This window comes from Bombus vosnesenskii, unplaced genomic scaffold (genome assembly GCF_011952255.1).
Source record: "Bombus vosnesenskii isolate JDL3184/JDL3185 unplaced genomic scaffold, Bvos_JDL3184-5_v1.1 scf7180000013314, whole genome shotgun sequence".
In the NCBI taxonomy this organism is placed as follows: Eukaryota; Metazoa; Arthropoda; class Insecta; order Hymenoptera; family Apidae; genus Bombus; species Bombus vosnesenskii.
The window spans coordinates 2,438,787-2,459,998 of NW_022882960.1; the positions used below are offsets into that span (position 1 = coordinate 2,438,787).

The following is a 21,212-nucleotide window of genomic DNA, read 5'->3' on the forward strand; positions in this document are numbered from 1 at the left end:
CATTAAACTTACCTAGATCTTACCCGATCTTACCAATTGATGTCTTCATTTTTCTATGCATCCGGTTTTCATGTTTGAGCATGCCTGGGTTTGTTTAATAATACGATGCTATTGGTAAACGCAGCTTGATAAAATCGAGATTTTAGCGACCTCATACTTGCGAGTGAAGATACTTAGACTTTATAAAAGAAAAAAATATCTGATGCCATATGAAAGTAGCTAAGAGAGAAAAGAAACTAAAAATCTTAGTGATGTGACCAACACCTATTTACTTATGTGAAATATTGTTATTTTTTCCTAAATGGTTAGTAACTGACGTACTTTGATGAGTAAAATACATATACAATGATAACGTCACCATTGTTTTCTTTTGTATGTTGGATATTAAAATATTATATACATACATATGTATGCTGTAATTAATCGAACATTTGTTGGATGCATGGTTAAAATCTCTTCAAACAATTGGCACATATTTTATTTTTACAAATTGAAATATTACAATTTTTGCATAATTTTAATGATGTAATGGAGGTCAAGCATAAGGTACAAAAAATATCGACTTTCAATCACTTTTGTAATATGTATGTACATTTTGCAGATGACCTATCTTTTTAAATGGAAACCTTTTGTTTTATACATATCGAAATCTCTCATCATTCTATGAAAAAAAAGTATTAGGATAATACGGTCGAAAATTGATTAGTTTAAAAGATATTTTAGCTTTAATTTTGTAGGATATCATATGAAAACAAGGGAAAACGAAACACAGTACTTTTGTGTTTATGTTTTGTTTGTCTTACGTATGATAAATTCCACAAAATTAAAGTTAGAATATCTTTTAAATTAATTATTTTTAGACGATATTACTCTAATACTATTTTTCGCAGAGACGACTAACAGCAAAATACATATGCACTTTTACATTTGCAAAAAGATATTATCATGAATATATAGTTTGTCACTTTGAATTATTTATCTTTTTCTTTTTCATTTTTTCTTCATACTCATCGTTTAAGAGAAATACGTCGAGAACTAATAACGTGAACATGCTGGACATTTATTGTGTATAAATACACTATTTGGTAAGTGTAAATTAGCAACTTAAATAATAAATGTAATATTGTAATAATAGAATTCCATGATTTTTATAAAAAGTATATAATTAAGTAATAAACTGTTTTCATAAAATAGTACAGTTTATTAACACATTTTATAAAATTATTGTGAATGAAATATTTACGTGTGCTATATTATATGAATTTGATACCAAGAATTTTATTGTGTATATAACATAAAAAAATCTTTCTATAATTGCTTTATTAATCAGTTGAAAGTATTAATGAGCTATTTAAATAAAAGAATTAATATTAAATAATTTGTGATATTAAGGGGGTATTCTGGTCTAGAAATTTGAAAAAATCGAAAATTTGTTTTTCATATTTCCAAAGTTTAGACATTCAAGAATATGCCCTTAAAAGAATTTTTCAAAATTTCAATTATTTTATGAGTTACATCCATTTTTGTGACGCAGCATCTGCTTCGATCCGACCAGAACAAATGAACAGTAGACGGTAGACGTTGTCCGAATAAACTTGTCTCAAAACTTTAAACGCGTTTTTCTCGAAACTACTTTTTTCGAGTTGGCGTGTACGATATCTCAAGTTCTAATGAACCGATTTATTTTAAATTTGGTCTGAATGTTCCTTATATACTTCTCTATCGTCCGGACTACGCTCAGCTCAAAATCTTTAATATTACTATTTTTTAAATTAATATTACTATTTTTAAAATGTTGTATTGACTTTTCCAAGATTCAGACGATAGCGGCATCCATACTAATTAAGAATCTGTTCACTTTTTTTGTTTCAAATGACCAGAAGGGTTGATATCATGCACGCCACGACACCCCATCTTTGGCAGCACCCACTTTGCCAGCTCATAACTTTTTAAATATTAAGTTTTTTCCGGAGATTCCGAAGACAAAGATTTCAGAAAATTATCATCGTCGGCGCTGTCATCAATCTAGAAAACGCAATAGGAGTAACGTTCGTTCTGCTATATGCTGCGTGCTGAAAATGGATTAGTGATAGATAGTGGAGCTTTTTGCGTCCACTTTGCAATCATTTGCCAAAAGTCTTCTCAAATACCGCTAAAAATCGTCATTTTTCACATGGAATCGTGGAATCGTGGAATCGTGGAACACAAAATGTCCAAATATTGGCTTACTTTGTAAAGTTGAAAACGTTCGTGTGAGGGCGTTGTATACTACTCGGAAAACTATGTGGCCGATAGAAGTACGAATGTTCAAATCGTGGAAGTCCTTTAAATACTGCGCATTAGTAACTACGCACTGACACGCTGGACAACTATCTTTTTCCTTTTTCTATGCATTCAATTTTCACTTACTAAAGTATGTTTGAATATGCAATGGTTAAATTCATTTAATAATACGAGGTTATCGACAAACGTAAATTGATAATTGGAAATATAAGTTCATTTCGTATACTTAAATACGGAACCTAACCCCAGAGGTGGTAAGAAGAGGGTAAAATTTGTTTTACAGAATAATCGTATTTCTATGTCCATTAAAGTTAATGATGTGAAATTCGGCATATGAACTCATTAAAAATAAACGAACACGTATTTGACCAGTTTTCAAAATTAGATACTTAAAGAGTATTCAACTAGAGGCTAATAAATATAATTCAAATACTGTGCTAGCGAAGCCGCGAGTGGGCAGATAGTATATTATATATGTATATATTATAATTATTTGGGTATTCGTTAGATATAATATTAAATTCTTTTGAATGCATAGTTGACACATCTTGTTTTTACAAATTGACATATCATTTAATTTTAATAAAACAATTGATTTTATATTGTTTTCATATATTGTTTATTATAAAATGTTGATGATGTAATAAAAGTAGAGGAAGAGATGCAAAATTATTTTTATTTTTAATCACTTTTTTATTATAGCAGTTGTAATCTCATATATTGCATGGAAATAAATAGATTGCAATGCAGAACATATAGATTTATTACTTGTAGGTAAATATACTTCGATAGGTGTAAATTGGCAACTGTTATAATAAATATATTATAATAAAAAAATACTATGACTTGTTTTAAAAATATATGATTCGGTAATAGACTGTTTTCATGAAGTATGTAGCTTGTTAGCTTCTTAGTATATAGCTTGTTATTTATTTCATAAAATTATCGTGAATGGAATATTTATACATAATATTATATGAATGTGATACTATACGAATTTTATCACGTGTATTTAACATAAAAAAGACTACAATTCTATCATTAATCAGTTTAACATATTAGATGAGTTATGTAAATAAAATAACTGATTTGAAATAATGTGTCTAAATTATAAATTACAAGGATGATAAATCGTATAAATAATATGTAGGTATATGTATGAAACATTATAAAAGTAATTCCAATTAGCCATATTTTTCTTACAATAATAATGCATTTACTTTCTGAATATATTAAATGTCATACATAAACGATCCAAAATATAACAATTGGATCCTGTAGTTCTATGCGTTGCTCGGAATAATGTGTGCGTTGAACAATTTAATTCCTAACAAATAACGAAATGATAATTTATCAACAGAAATAATATGCGCAAGTATCGTCGACAACATAATGTTTATTATAAAGAAGATGCTACACCATTTTTTCTTTGGGATATTGTATGAAAGTGCTTCGGCTTAAATAGCACACAATTATCAATTGCTCAATTACAATTGTATAAAAAGTGTACAAGAGCGTACAAAATTTTTACATTGTTTTTACAGCATCAATTACATTAACGATTTATATAGAATAACTTACGTGCGACAGTTTATGAAAAATTGCGTGTAAGATTACATTTACAAGAAATTGGCTACATAAGAGAAGTCTACATGTAATCCATATAGATAGGAAATGGATGTTTCTGAATGCTGCGCAATCACAAAATTATACAAGAAGTTAAACTGTCACAAATCGATAGAATGCAAAAGGATTCAATGAATTAAAAGCTTCATCACTGTTTACAATCATATGTAATATTTTCTTACCAGTCTATTTGCATTTTGTTATAGTTGCAATCAATATGGAAAAGAAGGTGCAGCCTAAACATGTAATGTTCTAAAGGAAACGTAATTAAAAAAGATGAATAAAAAATTATTATAATTATACTAATAATCATTACAGTTCTCTTAATATCAAGATACTTTCCGCCATTCATACCTTATCCTGTATCCACAAAAAATTTGACCTGATAGTCATGGTCATTAATATTATATATAGGTACTTATTTATAGAATGATCGTTTATTAATATTATGAAATACTTCTATACAATCACAAATGTAACATCTGCTAGATCAATGAAAAATTTCTAACTTTTTATGCTGCAATACGAATTTCTTATTATGTACATTCCTACATATATGCAGATATCATTCATATTAAATAACTTAAAACTCGATTATCACTATTAAATTTACCGCTTGTCTTTCCTCTAGTTATTTATAGAATATGATGTTTATCCATAAAATGAAATGTAATGGTAAGCATATATATACATTGCAGCCTCGCATTGTTCCGTAATTTTAGTTCCATTAACCACATACCAACAATAATCAATCAATGGAAATGTATTACTACATTCTATGTTCTTATGTTAACATTTACTAAATGACTGGTTTAAAAATATTAGGTCAACCTATGTTAATAATATATCCGAATGCATTAGTGACGGTCTTGTTGAGTTACGATTTTTTAAAGCAAATTTTACTCATAACAAAGTAAACTAATATTAATTACATTATTATAATTGTACATTCGCTTTATATTTCACTAAATTATAGAACTACTGTTTTTTCATAAATTATTACATACATCTAATGCACTAATGGCAAAAAATGTTCTTGTACCATGCGTATGGACCACGCTGGCCCCGAAAATTGGCTCCATTGGAGCTATTCACAGAGTCTTTAAATAATATTAAACAGTACTCGCAGTATGTACGGTGTTACTGCGAAACAGATAAAACATTTGACTATTACATAGATAGATTTTGTCGCATTCATTTTTCATATTACGAAATAGTCTGCAATATATTTATATTACCATTGGCTCCATCTTCTTCTTCCTCTTCCTAATATTCAAAAATTCACATCATAATAAATCATATCTATAAATGGCAATTTGTGAAAGCGGTAAAAGATTAAATTCTCTTACCTCGTCAAAACCGAAACAAGTTTCCATTTCCTTCTGTAATTTTGGATCACTTTGTGTGTTCTGAGATGAAGATTTCATAGCAGTTCCTGCTTCTATTTTTAATTCATTCATTTCTATTTCTTCTTCTTCTTCTTCTTCTTCCTCTTCTTCTGCTTCATCTCCTTCTTCGCCTGTACCAGTTACGATCCCACTTTCTTGACTCAAAGGATCTTGCATCATCAAATCTCCGTCTTCACTGGCTACTACGGCCATTTGCTAAACAAAGGTGGAACAATCAGAATTATATTCATACATAAACATAATGAACTAATATTTTTTTTAGCGTTTGTTATAATACACACTTGATCAGTTCCTTGATTGTCAGCTAGCTGTATAACTTCCAATACAACATATTGTTGACCATCACTTCCTTCGACCGCCATCATATCCTCTTCATCTTCTTCTTCATCTTCGTAACCTTTAAGTTTAGTAGCTAAATCACCTGTTATTATAACACAACACATGGATGTTAGTCAATGACCTGAATACAGATCATTGAGTAAGTGTCCCTGTGATTACAATATTTTATGACTATTCATTCATTATATATGTGTAGTACAATTTGCTTCATTCACAAAATTTAAATATTGTTTTAGAAATATCAAATTTGCGACTTGTTCCTAATTATACACATATAAATGAACCAAGTTTCCTTGTTCTGCCTTGCAAGTTTGATGAAACTTTACCTGTCATGACCTCGACTCTCTGTCCATCTATAATTTGAATCTTTTTCTGTCTACCCATCTTCAATGCTTGTTGCTTTTCTTGAAGAGATGATTCCGGATCATGAACAGCCATATGTCGAATAAGATTCCCTTTATGCCTGAAAAACAAAATACGTAGGCATTCAACTGTATTCTCCTCCATATCTTCACTTCATAAGTGTATCACAAATATTACATACCTAAACGGTCGTTCACATTCAGGGCATTGATGTGTCTTTTCTTGTGGCGGAGGGGGGACATAAGTAGGATTATGATATAAATTATAATGCCGTTTGAGAAGTTGTTTTTGTCTGAATGATTGAAAGCAATGATCACATTGATATGGTTTTTGATCAGTATGAATTAACATGTGGCTCTCGAGATGACGCTCGGATATAGAAGCATATGGACACAAATCACATTTATAACACTTTTCTCCTTCGTGAGTTTTACTATGCAATTTGTAGCTATATCTACAATGGTAAAATACATTATATGTTTTGTGTTTGCAACATATAATATTTTCACTTTTGTAGCTATTATACAGCCCAGTCTTTGCCACATACCTGTCTGGGAATGATTTTCCACAGCGTTTACATTTCAAAGGTTTGTCAGAGGTGTGTAATTTTTGTACATGAATTCTGAGATCTGTTTTTCTTCCACACGTCGTTGGACATAATTCACACTGAAACACTGGCTTGTCACCAACTATAACACATATTATTATAACCATAAATGAAAGAAAATTACATAACAAATGTAACAACCTTTAACATATAAAGTATCAACATACCGTTATGTATCAGTTTGTGAGCTTTTAAGCTGTTAGACTGAGTAAACCTTGCCTGACAAAAATCACACTCGTATGGTTTTTCTCCTGTATGTATGCGCAAATGGCGTTTTAGTTTGAAAGTATCAGGACTTGCATATGTACAATGCGGACACTGTAATATAAATGTAATGATAATTTTATGGTTGTGAATAATGCTTTTTAAGCTTTTTATATGAACATATAATATACCTGATATGGACGTTCGCCTGTATGACACCGAATATGACGTTTGAGTTTAGACAATTCAACAGATGCATAGTCACATTCATGACATTTATGTGGTTTTTCATGTGTGTGTCTATATCGAACATGTCTAACAAGTTCACCTATAAATTAATACTAATGATGATTACTATGTTTCTGCACTTCAATGCTACTTGTTTCTTTTAATAATTTAAAGTCAAATGCTTATCAAATGAAAAAAGATATAAAGAGTTTATAAATATTTTGTACTCACCAGAGGTTGTGAATGCACTATCACAAAATTTACAGTGATGTGGCTTGGTCCCAGTATGTGTATTAACATGATTTTGAAGCGAGGCCAGAGTTTTAAATCCTCTTTCACAAACGCTACATTTATGTGGCCTTTCCTCAGAATGTGATTTCATATGTCGTGATAGCAGATATCTACATCATATGCAGATTAAGAAATTGTTTACAAGTTAGTCAAATTTTGATTATGGTATAATTTAAAACAAACTAAAAAATTACCGTTTTGGACTTGTGTAGTTACAGTAATTACACATATGAGCTTGAGTGACAGTTTGGGACTTTTTAGGTAAAATTTTCACAATCTTAGTTTTGTCATCTTCTACTTCTGATTCCACAGGTACTTCATTATCTTCATTATCTTCAAAATCATAAACTGTAAGATCTTGTTCTCCTTCTCCTTCTTCACCTTCTGTTCCTTCTCGTGCTATTGGTTTGCTTTCCTTATCCTCAGCATCAGGTTGCTGAACTATTAGTACATAACTGACTTCACCAGGATTGGTATCAGATGGTACAATAGTTACTGTTTGATACGCATCTCCAGAGTTTATTACAACCTCATTATTTCCATTACTCGTTACTTGGCCCTATGAAAAACAATATACTTTCATAGCAATGCTATACCAGTATGACATTCCATGAACAAAGATAATTTCCCTTACATCTTCATCACCATCAACATTTTCTAATTCTTCAATTTCATGGTATTGTTCTTCTTGAGGTGCTTCTCCATCATTATTTACATCTGCTTCTTCTACTTCTTGAATTTGAACCTGTGTCATGACAGGTGTTTCATCATTATTTGCTTGGTAGTAATATTGACCAGATTGGTCAACAAAGTAAGTTCCACCTTCTTCTCCACCAGACAGTCCTTCCACTTGTTGCACTATAAGCTAAAGTTTTAATAGAAGCTTGTTCCTTCTAAGGTAAATATAGAAAATTCATTTGAAAATACTAACACTGTACATGTTGCAATTGCTCCCCTTGACCTCCTTCTATTTCTCTATTAAATGTTTCTAAGTATGTCTGTATCTCTGTTACAGATTCCTGCTCCTCTTCTAACTTAATTGTTGCTACGTTAGTTGTCATGGTCAAATCATTAACTCATAGAAGGCTACTTTCTGTCATTAATCTGAAAGAACAAAAGATGTATTTTTTATTGAATGCTTTGTAAATAAAAGTATAATTTTCAAATAGTTTACCATATATTTTACTTTTTGTGTCATAAAAACATATTGTAACTAGTTACGCATTTGTATATCTTTTTATAAATTTAATGGAGTTATTCTATTGCAAACAAAATTTTATATTTTATGCTAACTACATAATCATCACTTATAGACAACATAGTGCTATATATGTACACATATATACATACTATATCTAATTGTAAAGAAGATATTTAGCTACATATCTAATCACTCATCGCAATATGCAGTTTTGGCATTAAAAAGATTCGAAGATCTACTTGAGTAAATATCCATGAATATATGGAATCATTTACATAGTTATCGAATTATTACAGAAACGACGTAGAGTCGAAACATCATATACATAGAATATGACAATCGTTTCATAAGAATGCGCAAGTGTAATCGGTTTTACTTTCGAGAGCATTCGAAAACACGTGCATGCATTCGGAAATTGCATCGATCATCACTGATATATCAGTGGGAATGCACGAGGCATCATGAGTGGTGCGAAATTAAGGAAAAATAAATATATCCTTGTAAAGAAATTGAAGGTACGGAAGATACGGATGAACCAGAGGTGACAAGAGCGAATAATTAATAGGATTGACCATGTGTTGGAATCCTCGTAATCGAGTATCGGTGTTATATCATTGGAAAGTCAAACGGGATTGACAGAAGCGACGCACGCTGCCGCGGAACGCCATGTAACACGCGAAGCGGGTAATGCGAACGATGATGACGCCATGGGCAAAATGTGATTGCGCCGTGATGGGTGAAGGAGCGTGTGGAAATGGGTAGCGGACCTCCAGGGTTCCGTAACCGAGGACTTTTGTCAAACATCGGAGGCTCCGAAGTTGCGCATTCTGTCGGAAAGCTTTTAAGACAACGCGGGTGCTTTCGATTTCAGGACACAGGGGGCATTAACGACAAAAATTTCAGAAAATTATCACCGTCGGCGCTGTCATCAATATGGAGGACGCAACGGAAGGGAATACTGTTCGTTCTGCTACGTGTTGGATATAACTTACCAATCTTTTGCGTTCAGCTCGCGGCCGGCAAGCACAGATCTCTTCAAATACCTTCAAAAATCGTCTTTCTTCACACGGAATCGTGTTTTCACTTTGTGCTAAGTTCGCCTGCGACTCGAAACCTCTAAATATTCGCTTACCTCGTAAAGTCGAGAAAGTTCGTGTGAGGGCGTTGTGTAAGACCCGGAGGATAATATGGCCGATCGAACTACGAATGTTCAAATGCTGCGCGTTGATAGCTGCGCACTGGCATGCATCACTCGTCATGTTTACACCGGACGACTGTCGTTTTTAGGTACTTCCGGGTAGTAATTTTACCTATATATTACCAATTAACTTTTTCCCTTTTTCATGTATTCGGTTTTCACTCACTGAAGCATGTTTATAAGTATACGGCGGTGAAACTACTTTAATAATACTTTGTTACTAGTAAATGTAGCGTTGATAATGCTGAGATGTAATTTCATGTGATAAACTTGCTGGTGAGGTGCATTCGACGAAATAAAAAAAGTCCACCGCCATGCGAAAAGAGCGGGAAAGCCATAGTTAAGGTGGGAACAAGGATTAAAATCTTAGTGGGGAGAACAACACCCATTTACTTATGCGAAATATCACTTTTTCCTAAATGATTAATAACTAATGTACGTTGATGAGAAAATATATACAATGACGATACAATCACATGTTAAGTATTAAAAAATTATATACATATGTATGTGCAAATATTCGAACATTTGTTAGGTACAATATTAAAATTTTTTTTGTCAAGCATAAGGTACAAAAAATGTCTTGACCTTCAATCAGTTTTTTATTGTAACAGTTCTAATCTCACGAGTTTGCATTGAAGTAAACAGATATTACACGATAGTACACTATATGATACATATAAATTAGTGAGTAAAATAAAAAATATGATATTGAAATAAAAGAATACAATGATTTTTAGTAAAAGTATATAATTAAGTAAGAAACTGCTTTTTTTAAATATATAGTTTATTAATACATTTTATAAAATTATCGTGAATGAAATATTTACATATGGTATATTATATGAATTTGATATTAACAGTTTTATCACGTATATGAAACAAAACGAACTTCCCATAATTGTTTCATTAACCAGTTAAAGATATTAGATGAGCTATGTAAATAAAAGGGTTAGTTTGAAATAATTTGTATTATTAGATTATAAATTACAAGGAAGATAAATTGTACAAATAGTATGTAGAAATACGTGTAAAACGTTATAAAAATAATTCCAATTGTTATATTTTTTTCTTATAACAATAATATATTTACTTCCTAAATATATTAAATAGTATACACAAACGTCCCAAAATATAACATCAACTGATTTCTTTTATATTAATATTGATAACATAAAAACATGTTTTATACGTATCTTACATAATTCTTTTTTAGCAAAAACAACGAAAAACAAACATAAGCTATGAATAGGAAAGATCGATTTAAAAATATTAGAGTTATAGCATAAACATAAATATATAACAATTAAAATTCGTGTTATGTGTATGTAGAAATCAAATAAATTTCTATCTGAATAACCTATACTCCATGCATGTCACAGACTTGTTGATCCATAAAATTTTTAATATCAACTTTTAAAATATAAATAACTACTATGGCCATTATGATTGTAACTATCATAGAAAAGAATAATAAATGCTTCAAGAAAACGACATCATTGTACAACTTTGTATGACTGTCTTTCAAATGTGCTATCTGTAAGTAACCAATGTATACATTAGTATACTGTTCATTAATATCATACTTTTAATCACATTATTTTGCCTTACTTTCCGGGAAAGTATATCTATTTGACCAGTTTCTGACAAGCCTGAGGTAGAATGTAATTTTGATGTTTCATTACTTGTAATTCCACCATCGCAACATCTTAATTTATGTTCCTCTGCTGGTTTCTCAGACTGAATAAAACATAAATTAACAATTACACATTAAACGTCTATATAATTAATATATATCGATGTGTTACCTTCCATAAAACTGCTAGTTCTTGGGCCGATGCGTTCGGATCTTTTAATGGAAGGCACATAACTAAGAATTTATCGACATGAAAGAGACTGCGCATATTATGTTCTTGTTGTACAACGACTGAAATCGTGCGTTGTTCTTGAGGTAATAAAACTCCCGAACTTAGCCGTACTTTAAACTTTCCCGGCGACGTTGTTTTTACCTACATATATAATAGAAAATATTTATGCTATGTTCCATATACATCATATCGTAAATTTTATCATAGAAGAAAAACTCATCTTACCTTATAAGATAAAGGTTTATCTACAGTCACATTTTTAATTGTAATTGTTCCACTAATTTCATTTCCTACTTTATTAAATATAAATGCATCTGGTTCAATTGATAATACTGCAGAAGAATAAGTATTATTTGTCAGTATAAGAATCAAAGTAGAGCTTTTATCTTTGCAAACATTTTCAATATTTACAATAGATGTAAAAATGAATTCTTTCTGACAATAAAATTTCCATTTCACACAAAAATCAGAAAGAATTCTAAAGAATCATCTCTACATCTATGATTTAATAATGCCTATAAAAGTATAATTTTACTTACATTGTTCTTCATTTGATTGATCTCCAAAACTACTTGTAGATTGTTCTGTTAATGGAGAACCTTCTGCAAAATGTACCTATAGTTACATAAAGATAAAAAATTAATTCTCAAAGGAAGTTGTGAATTATTTGACATTTATTTTTCCACTAATTAATTATATACCTTCTTATTATCAAATTTTCCATTTATTGTAGCATCTATATTATTTTGTGCTTCCGGTACAAATTTGAAGGTATATTCGTTACTACCTCCCCAACATGTTAGTATGTCACTAGGTTCTACCAACTCATGTATGTTGCTTTTATGCACAAATTTAATTTTTGGAATTGCCTTAGGTGGCAACCATGACTTTATCATTTTAAATGCAGTGTTTAATATCCATGGCATTTCAAAAATAATGATATAATTCAAAAAATTGGGGTAATAATTTTTACAAAGGTTGATCAGGTACTTGATAAATTCCATATCCATATTTAAAATACCAGTATCTGACATATCAAAGAAAAGTGAAATTTGATTGCCATTAGTTTGTCTGAAATACCATAGAAAAGATAACATTAATTCTGAAAACAAATTGATCTAAATAATTTATTACAGATTATTTAATCTTACCTTTCTAATCTTTCAAACCAATACACAACAAGCTTTTGCAATTGAGTAAAGTCTTTACTGCCTTTAGTATGTAACTTACATTTAATAACAAACATTGTTTTACCATCTTTGTCTTTACCATGAATAAAGCACAATCCATTATTTAAATATTCTTTCATCACATTATCTTCTGTAATCTCTGTAATTGGATAATATTGTAATAGTTTCATTAAAACTTATATAATTTATACATAACTAAAAAAACTGCACATATGAATGTATATTATCCATACCATTTGTGCCAAATTTACTCCTCCAGCTGCAAGTCTCCCATAACATATTAAGTGAGTCTTGCATATTGTTTTCATTGTGCTCTAAAAATCTTTTTAACCAGTTATTATTGTTTACATTAGCAATATCAACAGGGTGAAATTCTGAAATTGGATTCAATTAAATGATTAATTGAATCATAAATATTTTTATGTATTATACATTTTATCAATTAAATACACAATAATAAGTGGAACAAAGGCTTCATAAATTATTCATAAAAATGATTCTTATTCTTTCATCGAATACATATTGAAAACATTGCTTTGGTATATGACACTAAGCTTAAATTTTACCCTGTGAGTTAGTCAGGTTTTTTCAAAATACCATTGGAAAGAAAAAGTACACCTTTTTACGATATGAAAATAAATATACACACTAGGATCTGGTGGTCCCTCGTCAGCCAACTTTTTAAAAAATTTTTCACGAAGTTCCGTAATTAATTCTGTTCGTACTTCCATCTTTGGTTAACCTGCTGATGACTATGACACTAACACTTTAACCGGCAGTGAACTACTAATACGATAACCAGACACGATAATTGTTTATCCGGATCCGGACATCAGATCTGCGCGCAGAGACACGCGCATACTGTTCGGAATCTTTGGACTTTACACTGAATTAATTGAAATCATACATTCTTTCTTCTATAATTATGTGTGGAACACACTTTTTCTTAAACATATACTGACGTAAGAGAACTTGATGTAAGTTCTAATTTTTTTACGGAAGTGCCACAAAGTCTGATTTGTAAAATATGATCTATGAATAATTTCCTTATAGACTATTACGTATTGGTTTGCTGTCAGTACGTATATTTATTTAAGCTTGATTTCCATATGCCCACGTCTAATATGTACTACAGAGAAATACACGAGTCCTTCGTTAATGAAAATAAAATAATAAAATTCAGTGGTACATTAAAATATTAAATGTTACTGTACTACAAGAGAATTTTAAATATTGTAAAATTTATGTTTTATGTATAAGTTTAAAATATGTTTTTTTAATTATAATCGTTTTAACATCATTGGTAATTGGTTTTTAATTACTATATTATTTGTATATATTTAGGTTTATTACTTTTTAAATTTACTTAGGTTTATGAAAATAAATAGAAAAAAATTTTGAATATAAAACTATTTTTGTTGCACTTATAATTTTACAATAGTCTGTTAATATACACAATAATATTTTGGACTAAAGATTCTAATAATTAAATTATTAAAGTTACAAACAATAGTTAAAGATAGTAACTTCATAAAATACAGACGCTTTTGAAGAGAAAAAGTAATGAGCTCTATTAATTAATTAAATAGTAGAACTTCTTATGTATAAAATATTTACCCTTAATTTTCGAAATACTAATCGTGCTTTACGAAGGCACTTAATCGTAATGTCAATTCTAAATATTTTGCTTATAACCGAGATAATTCCAAAAAAAGACGGGAAATGATTTGAAAAACTAGGGACATTTTAATCGACGTTTTAATTGTCGTTATAAAATTCTATTGCATTAGCATTTGTTGATTTCATCCTTCATAAATTCGTCATAAAATTAATTGCACTTAAATCCATAGTTTACTTGTCATGGTGAAATCTGTACTTGATATGCCTATTTCGTTCAGATAAAAAACAAGTTATAGATAGCGAGAATAAAAATCTAATGATATCTGATTTATATAAAACGATAGGAAGGGTGTAGTACTTATGCATAGACGAAGTAATGTTTTCCGATACACGTGCACACAATGGCACACTGTATGCGATGTATAATATATTTATGTGGGCATTAAAATATGCAGCTAGTTTATATCGTATGACAATATGTATATGTATATACAATATTTGACATGTCAAATAATTCACAAATAGTTCTGTTTTCTCTCTTTTACACATATATCTTTCTTGTCAACAAATAACAAAGGCGTGAAATATGAAACTTTTAATTTACATGAAACAAAATTCTCGAAATACACGCGGTTGACTATTATGCAGTTTTTCTTTTTTAACAAGATTCTTTAGTCAACCCATGTTAACATAGAATTGTACAAAACGATTGGTATTTTTCTCATACCGGTATATTACCTCCATCGTGGTAGCAATCATGATACTGCCTTGATAGAACACGTTTCAGTATTATTACAATAGAGGTGGATACTTTTGTGTGTGTATATATAACTCAGTTTATACTAAGACTACTATCATTAAAAATCATATATATGCATGTATATATCCACACACATATTGTAATATGTTTTTATATATATATATAAATACATGTGGGGCCATCCCATTTTTTAATCTATCGTAGTCCACTCTTATATTAATAAAGGCATACTAAAAATTGAACAAGCATACTAAGGCATGTATTTCTTACAATGATTTATATTAAGATTCTTGAAACTGCATAAAAATTCTATTAAAAAATTAATTAGCATATACAATTCAATGATTTGTATATACAATTATGCTATAATTGGGACAGAACTATCGATATTACGTTATATACCGTGCCTGTATCTTAACATATTTTATTAATGATATTTATTGCAAATATTAATAAAAATCTTCTGCTGAAAAAATCACATTCTCTCAAAAATTATGTCGATAATAGTGTATTATATATAAAAGCGTTTCTCCCAGTGCCTTTACCATATTAGTTGCAGACTAGTTGAATGGATTAAAATAGGGCAGCCATTGTGAGTATATGTATATCCATTTCAGATTTAGAAAACTCTCATCTGACAGAAATTGACCATTTGAGAGGTTTGATAATATAACACAAAAGATTTTGATAAAGATCTTTGAGAATATAACACATAATACGGTTGTATAAAATATTCTGAACACTGTAGTAACATTCAGATGCTGTTCAAGAATATACCGCAGATAAATATTCAGTTATTAAACTGTCCATTTATAAATATCCATTTTATATGGTTGTATTATTCTGTTTTATATTATTTTTTTCTGTTTAATTATTTCAAGTCTGTCCCATTAGACACCACTGTATGTTATCTATAGCTCTTGATAATTTGAAATTTTGATCGATAATTGGCTACTTATTCAATTTAATCATCCGCATTATTTATAGGTATCCAAAATATTTACAACTTTACTTGCAGATGTTTCGATTTTTTGTAGTTGCTAAAATTCAATCTCTCTTTACAGTAGAAGAGGAGTTTCGTTTAAAACTACTAGTTCTGTGCGAAGTTATTACCCATTCTCTGAATTAGTAAAACTTCCATTGACTTCAGTAACTGTTTCGCATGCAAAAATTCAGTTACTTTCAGAATTAACTTCTTTTGCACCTTCACCATCTCCTTCTTCGCGTGTCATGCTTTCTATTGGTGCCTGTGCATCCTCTACATTGGTAATGTTAGTGGATGGCAATTGTCCTGATTGGACTGATGGAGTTACGGATGGTGGACCATTCTGAGCAGCTCCTTGTGGGAATCCTGTCTCTGCTGATACTAAATGCGATGGCATATGTGGTGAAGCGGTTTGAGATTTCCTACTTTTTTCTCCCTTTCTCCACAACGTTATTTCCTAAAAAAATGTAATTGTAAAAAGTACCTCAATAAAAAGTTAGTAAATCAGAGGCTTATTATTCAACTTACTTGTTGTTTGAAATATCTACGATCTTCCTCATCCATGAGAACTAAATTAAGGTAATATCTAACACTGAATTTTTTATTGATGTCACGCATTGTAGGTGTCAAATCATAGCCTGCTAGAAAGACTCTTATTGGAATAGACTCGCCTCGGACTGGCGCTCCATCCATTATTTCATATTTCGCTATAGTTTCATTTTCCGTAAATGTATGTGGACCTGCAAATATATATTCTATTTATAATAGTGTTCAAATTATAAGAAAGATTATTATGAATATTTTTATGAGAAAAAAGATCTAAAAATTATACTGTACCAGAACCGGTAGTTTCCCGTTTTATTATAGCAATTTCCATGTGTTTAATTTTTATTCTAACCAAAAGAAAATATATTTTCCCAACAATAACATCTTTTAAATGATATCTGAAAAGATATAAATGTAAGTTAATCTTTAAACTCAATATTAGGCATTAAGAGTTACATAATTAAACTTTACATCAAAGCAACTTACTTGCTTTTATTATACTCAAATTCAATATGCAAACAGTCTTCAATTCCAACTTCCATTTTAATAGGATTGTTCATATCTGGATAGGAACTAAGAGTGTGGACGACTAATTCAAGTTCTTTAACAATATCACTAAGTCTTCGAACAATTGTAACTTTGAGAAAATATCTTAGTCGTACATTAGATCCTGTGTAACTTTCAAATGGTTTTTCTACATTTGCAAATTCAAAAGTATATACTGTGTTATGAGTCAGTTCTCCCGGCCTAGCTAATTCCTTAACTAGACTTGTAAACTCATGATGATTTCCTCTATCATAATATAATTCAATTTGTCCAATAAATTCTACTTTTACACCTTGATGCTCCAATTTACCAGCTTTCCTGAGACTAATATTAATCTGCAAATAATAGTGTATTAATTAATATAACCTTATTTGCTTCTCAAGAAGGATTTAAACTACATTATGACATTATCTACTAAAAGTCATGTTTCACAAAAAGGAGATTATTTTTAAATATATTCTATTATAGTTCTATGGTTTGAATTTATCAAATTAAATAAGATAATTATATTTACTTAAAGATATTAAAACATATCAGTCTTTCTCTTATATATATACCCATATACGTTAAATACTGTAATTTTTTGGAATATATGCATATATAACAATATTAGTGTGCGAAAATAAATAAATTATTAAATATTAATATAAATAATTAATATAGAATAGCGCAATGTTGAGTATTTCTTATTTTATCTTATACGGCTATTGGTCTAGAGTTTACGAATAAACACCGTAGGTTATGGATTACATTCTGTACAAATATTTCATTTAGTTTATTTATATTTATTCGTTTAAAAAAAGATTTTTACCTTTCCAGAAACGGTTTCACCGTCATAGTATAACAAGTGGCGCTCTTTTTTACCATCTTCAGATTTAATGTCTGCAGTCTTCCTGGTTTCTGCACCATCCAAAGTAATCTCTATATCAGCCGATTGACCAAACCCAAAGAAACTCTACAAAAAAAGATAAAGTAGATACATCGGGAATATCTTATAATTTCGTAACGAATGATTTAACTGTTCTAAGACGAAGAATTTACTAATCAAAAAGTAACATACCATTTTTCGTAAAAAAGTTTGAGCTTGTATAAATTATCGCACGTTCTATCGTAATCGTGTTCGCGTTAACAAGACCAACGTGTGAAATCAATGAAAAATCCTCGAAGGCAACATTTTTTCACGTAGAAACGAGAAAAGTTGTATTATTTTTTGCTCGCTTCCTCCCAAAAGTCACAAGTAGCCAATATGGCTGCGCACTGTAACCCCCACCCTTACCATGTACTGTCAAACTTACAGTCGCGTGTAAGAATGCGGTAGACAACATTCGAACCGGTAATATCTAGTATTATTTACATTCATTTTTTATTTCTTTTTAAATTCGTTGTTGTAATTGGATAAGACAATGGATTTAGGTTTCGATTATTTCTCTTAAAAACATTTGTTCGTTCAAATGCAGGTGCGTGGTGCGTTCGTAATGCTGTTCAATGGCGAATAATCGGTGACGTTTAGAAATCAAGTTATCATAATCTACATGTGATAACATGTTCAAGTTCCGTTTTCAGTTCATTTACTTTGCACTGCGTTTAAATCGGTGTAAACATACGACAGTTGGATACTTGAGAGAACTTTTATATTAATAACATAATTATTTAGTAACGAATGTACTACTTAGACTAATTAAATAAAAGCTGAGGAGAAATCAATTTTGTCACTTGATATTCATCGTAAACACGTTAAATGTATCATAATGAACAAAAATTGAAATAAAAGTTGATGCAAATTATCCGATTCTGGTGAACCTGTGAAGAGAAATCTGCTAATACTAGTTATGAGGTTAGATTCTAGGTTATTTCCATGTTATTTCATAGTATAAATTTGTTGTAGTGGATTTGATTTCTCACAAATCACAAACAAAATATAATACGCCATATAAAATTTTACTAATATTTGGGTTAATTTTTATTTCAAGCAAAGAACCATGGTTGAAATCTCTTCGTGTGATTAACAGTGAAAAATTTAGTAAATAGCAATAAATCATGGATTATGACTATATGTCTTTTCAAAGAGAAAAGGATGTTCACAATAAATGTTATGGTGGAAGATTGTGGTGTATAAAAGTATGTATATACAAATATTTTATGGTATTAAATAATATGTAATTAAATAATTGAAATATTCTTTATGGATACTAAGTATCCTTTAATTGATTTTATGTTATAGGATATATGTGGGATTATATGTGCTATCTTAACCTGGTTGTTAATAATTTATGCAGAGTTTGTAGTAATGGCAGTTATCCTTATTCCCACAATAAATACTTTATACTCTAGTTTAAACACTGCAATATTTCAGTCATTAACTTTCTTGGCTTTTGCATCTCATTTAAGGACAATGTTCACAGATCCAGTAAGACATGAAAACATGGAGCTAGCATATTTGAAACATACTAGTAATATGGCTTAAACATATTTATAGGGTGCTGTTCTGAAAGGAAATGCTACCAAGGAAATGATTGAACAAATGGGATTTAGGGATGGACAAGTCATATTTAAGTGTCCTAAATGTTGTTGTATTAAGCCTGATAGAGCACATCATTGTTCTGTGTGCCAAAGGTAAATTTATAACATTTGTAATATCTTAGTTATGAATACATAGAAAAATTACAGATATTTTAAATATTTTATTTATAGATGTATTAGAAAAATGGATCATCATTGTCCATGGGTTAATAATTGTGTTGGGGAAAATAATCAAAAATATTTTGTACTTTTTACTGTAAGTCTTGCTATACAAATATGCTATACAAGTGATGACATGAAGCATCATCTATATTATGTAATTTATTTTAGTTCTATATAGCAGCAATGTCATTGCATTCTTTATTGCTATGTATACAACAATTTACTACATGCATAAGACAAGAATGGAAAGAATGTTCTACATTTAATCCACCTGCAACAGTGGTACTATTACTTTGCTTGGCATTCGAAGCCCTTTTATTTGCCATTTTCACGGCTGTAATGTTAGGGACACAATTACAAGCAATTTGGAACGATGAAACTGTATGTACACGATAATTAAATAAAAAATTAATTGTAATTTCAAATTGATTACTTATTTATATCATTTTTATAGGGTATTGAGCAACTTAAAAAAGAAGAAGCCAGGTGGGTTCGTAATAGTAGATGGAAATCCATTCAAGCTGTCTTTGGAAGATTTTCGATTGCTTGGTTCTCACCCTTTACTTCTCCTCCAAAAGGAAAGACAAAGCAAGATTCTTATTTATATTCCGTGTAACATGCATCCCAGGGATATTTAATATTTGTAAATGTAAAATAATTGTGATGCATCATGAATTCATGTATCAGCAAGGAGAATATTTATAATCTTGTACTGTTATTTAACATTCTTATTTTATTGCGACGATTTATGAGAGATACTTAAACAAAACGAACATCCAACATATATATTATAATTAAAATTTGTAAACATGTAAGCATATGATAAGATATGCTTCTTGTAAAGCTTCTTGTATTAAAACATTTTATTATTGATCGTAATAGCCACAGCGCTAAGTTACTTTTTATCCATCAATATCTACGTGTAATACTGGGACTTGTTTATCGTACCAGCATAATTTATACTGTGAAAGTTAATATATATAAAACTATGTGCGATTGTGTATTATATGTGATAAGTAATATGCGGAACATGACATTAAGTTTATCATATCATGAGTTTTAAGTGATTCGAAGAGTTAATGGATCGACGTTTCGCACTGTTTTAAGGAATATATATTGCACATTGTGATAATAACGTACTATTTACATTTGCGAATAATTTATGTGATATGATATGTAACAAAAAAGAAAAGGTTCTATAAGATAAATCTTATTTCTTTCGATTATAAGCATATTATAGTTTAATTACATTTTCTTATTCTTCTA

General features: G+C 29.9%; 4 protein-coding genes and 1 long non-coding RNA gene across 10 annotated transcripts; 2 read left to right on the forward strand and 3 right to left on the reverse strand.

Moving 5' to 3' along the window:
• Window positions 1-3,476: 3,476 nt before the first annotated feature.
• LOC117235012 (transcriptional repressor CTCF-like) lies at window positions 3,477-9,936 on the reverse strand. Of its 5 annotated transcripts, none has more exons than XM_033496636.1 (13): window positions 9,684-9,936; window positions 8,282-8,454; window positions 7,985-8,208; window positions 7,545-7,909; window positions 7,291-7,460; window positions 7,023-7,159; window positions 6,795-6,945; window positions 6,568-6,709; window positions 6,202-6,474; window positions 5,984-6,120; window positions 5,600-5,739; window positions 5,259-5,513; window positions 3,477-5,175 (listed from the first exon to the last, which is right to left on the reverse strand). In XM_033496636.1, exons 2-13 carry the CDS (start codon window positions 8,409-8,411, stop codon window positions 5,116-5,118), a joined length of 2,184 nt encoding a protein of 727 aa, XP_033352527.1. In that variant the 5' UTR covers window positions 8,412-8,454; window positions 9,684-9,936; the 3' UTR covers window positions 3,477-5,115. The 5 variants fall into 5 exon arrangements, with proteins under 5 accessions (XP_033352527.1, XP_033352529.1, XP_033352526.1 ...); XM_033496638.1 differs by having other exon boundaries at window positions 5,600-5,715; window positions 9,544-9,936; XM_033496635.1 differs by having other exon boundaries at window positions 9,544-9,936.
• Window positions 9,697-10,224, forward strand: LOC117235016. Its single transcript, XR_004493601.1, has 2 exons — window positions 9,697-9,838; window positions 9,921-10,224. It is a non-coding gene; the product is annotated as an uncharacterized LOC117235016 (long non-coding RNA).
• Window positions 10,225-10,328: 104 nt separating this feature from the next.
• LOC117235015 (motile sperm domain-containing protein 2-like) lies at window positions 10,329-13,891 on the reverse strand. 2 transcript variants are annotated; one of them, XM_033496648.1, is made up of 9 exons: window positions 13,426-13,891; window positions 13,041-13,181; window positions 12,769-12,946; window positions 12,319-12,688; window positions 12,157-12,232; window positions 11,843-11,949; window positions 11,558-11,758; window positions 11,361-11,489; window positions 10,329-11,286 (listed from the first exon to the last, which is right to left on the reverse strand). In XM_033496648.1, exons 2-9 carry the CDS (start codon window positions 13,102-13,104, stop codon window positions 11,110-11,112), a joined length of 1,302 nt encoding a protein of 433 aa, XP_033352539.1. In that variant the 5' UTR covers window positions 13,105-13,181; window positions 13,426-13,891; the 3' UTR covers window positions 10,329-11,109. The 2 variants fall into 2 exon arrangements, with proteins under 2 accessions (XP_033352539.1, XP_033352538.1); XM_033496647.1 differs by having other exon boundaries at window positions 13,457-13,538.
• A 658-nt stretch (window positions 13,892-14,549) lies between these two features.
• On the reverse strand, window positions 14,550-18,466 carry LOC117235026 (vacuolar protein sorting-associated protein 26B-like). The gene is made up of 6 exons (XM_033496668.1): window positions 18,325-18,466; window positions 18,076-18,219; window positions 17,205-17,599; window positions 17,010-17,116; window positions 16,701-16,912; window positions 14,550-16,629 (listed from the first exon to the last, which is right to left on the reverse strand). The coding sequence occupies exons 1-6, from the start codon at window positions 18,325-18,327 to the stop codon at window positions 16,360-16,362; spliced, it is 1,131 nt and encodes a 376-aa protein (XP_033352559.1). The 5' UTR covers window positions 18,328-18,466; the 3' UTR covers window positions 14,550-16,359.
• A 99-nt stretch (window positions 18,467-18,565) lies between these two features.
• On the forward strand, window positions 18,566-21,175 carry LOC117235027 (palmitoyltransferase ZDHHC3). Its single transcript, XM_033496669.1, has 7 exons — window positions 18,566-19,098; window positions 19,235-19,382; window positions 19,486-19,671; window positions 19,741-19,877; window positions 19,956-20,040; window positions 20,115-20,327; window positions 20,401-21,175. The coding sequence occupies exons 2-7, from the start codon at window positions 19,302-19,304 to the stop codon at window positions 20,560-20,562; spliced, it is 864 nt and encodes a 287-aa protein (XP_033352560.1). The 5' UTR covers window positions 18,566-19,098; window positions 19,235-19,301; the 3' UTR covers window positions 20,563-21,175.
• Window positions 21,176-21,212: the final 37 nt, after the last annotated feature.

Excerpts from the sequence above, each read along its gene's own strand:
- LOC117235012 (XM_033496636.1), bottom strand. The coding sequence starts at position 8,411 with ATGACAACTAACGTAGCAACAATTAAGTTAGAAGAGGAGCAGGAATCT. Across the intron at positions 6,475-6,567 it reads GGAAAATCATTCCCAGACAG|ATATAGCTACAAATTGCATA; the intron begins GTATGTGGCAAA and ends TTACCATTGTAG. Across the intron at positions 6,121-6,201 it reads GAATGTGAACGACCGTTTAG|GCATAAAGGGAATCTTATTC; the intron begins GTATGTAATATT and ends TTTGTTTTTCAG.
- LOC117235015 (XM_033496647.1), bottom strand. The coding sequence starts at position 13,538 with ATGGAAGTACGAACAGAATTAATTACGGAACTTCGTGAAAAATTTTTT. Across the intron at positions 11,759-11,842 it reads ATAAACCTTTATCTTATAAG|GTAAAAACAACGTCGCCGGG; the intron begins GTAAGATGAGTT and ends TTATATATGTAG. Across the intron at positions 11,287-11,360 it reads TAGATATACTTTCCCGGAAA|ATAGCACATTTGAAAGACAG; the intron begins GTAAGGCAAAAT and ends GGTTACTTACAG.
- LOC117235027 (XM_033496669.1), top strand. The coding sequence starts at position 19,302 with ATGGATTATGACTATATGTCTTTTCAAAGAGAAAAGGATGTTCACAAT. Across the intron at positions 19,878-19,955 it reads CATTGTTCTGTGTGCCAAAG|ATGTATTAGAAAAATGGATC; the intron begins GTAAATTTATAA and ends TTTTATTTATAG. Across the intron at positions 20,041-20,114 it reads AATATTTTGTACTTTTTACT|TTCTATATAGCAGCAATGTC; the intron begins GTAAGTCTTGCT and ends AATTTATTTTAG.
- LOC117235026 (XM_033496668.1), bottom strand. Across the intron at positions 17,600-18,075 it reads GTGAAACCGTTTCTGGAAAG|ATTAATATTAGTCTCAGGAA; the intron begins GTAAAAATCTTT and ends TATTATTTGCAG. Across the intron at positions 16,630-16,700 it reads GTAGATATTTCAAACAACAA|GAAATAACGTTGTGGAGAAA; the intron begins GTAAGTTGAATA and ends ACATTTTTTTAG.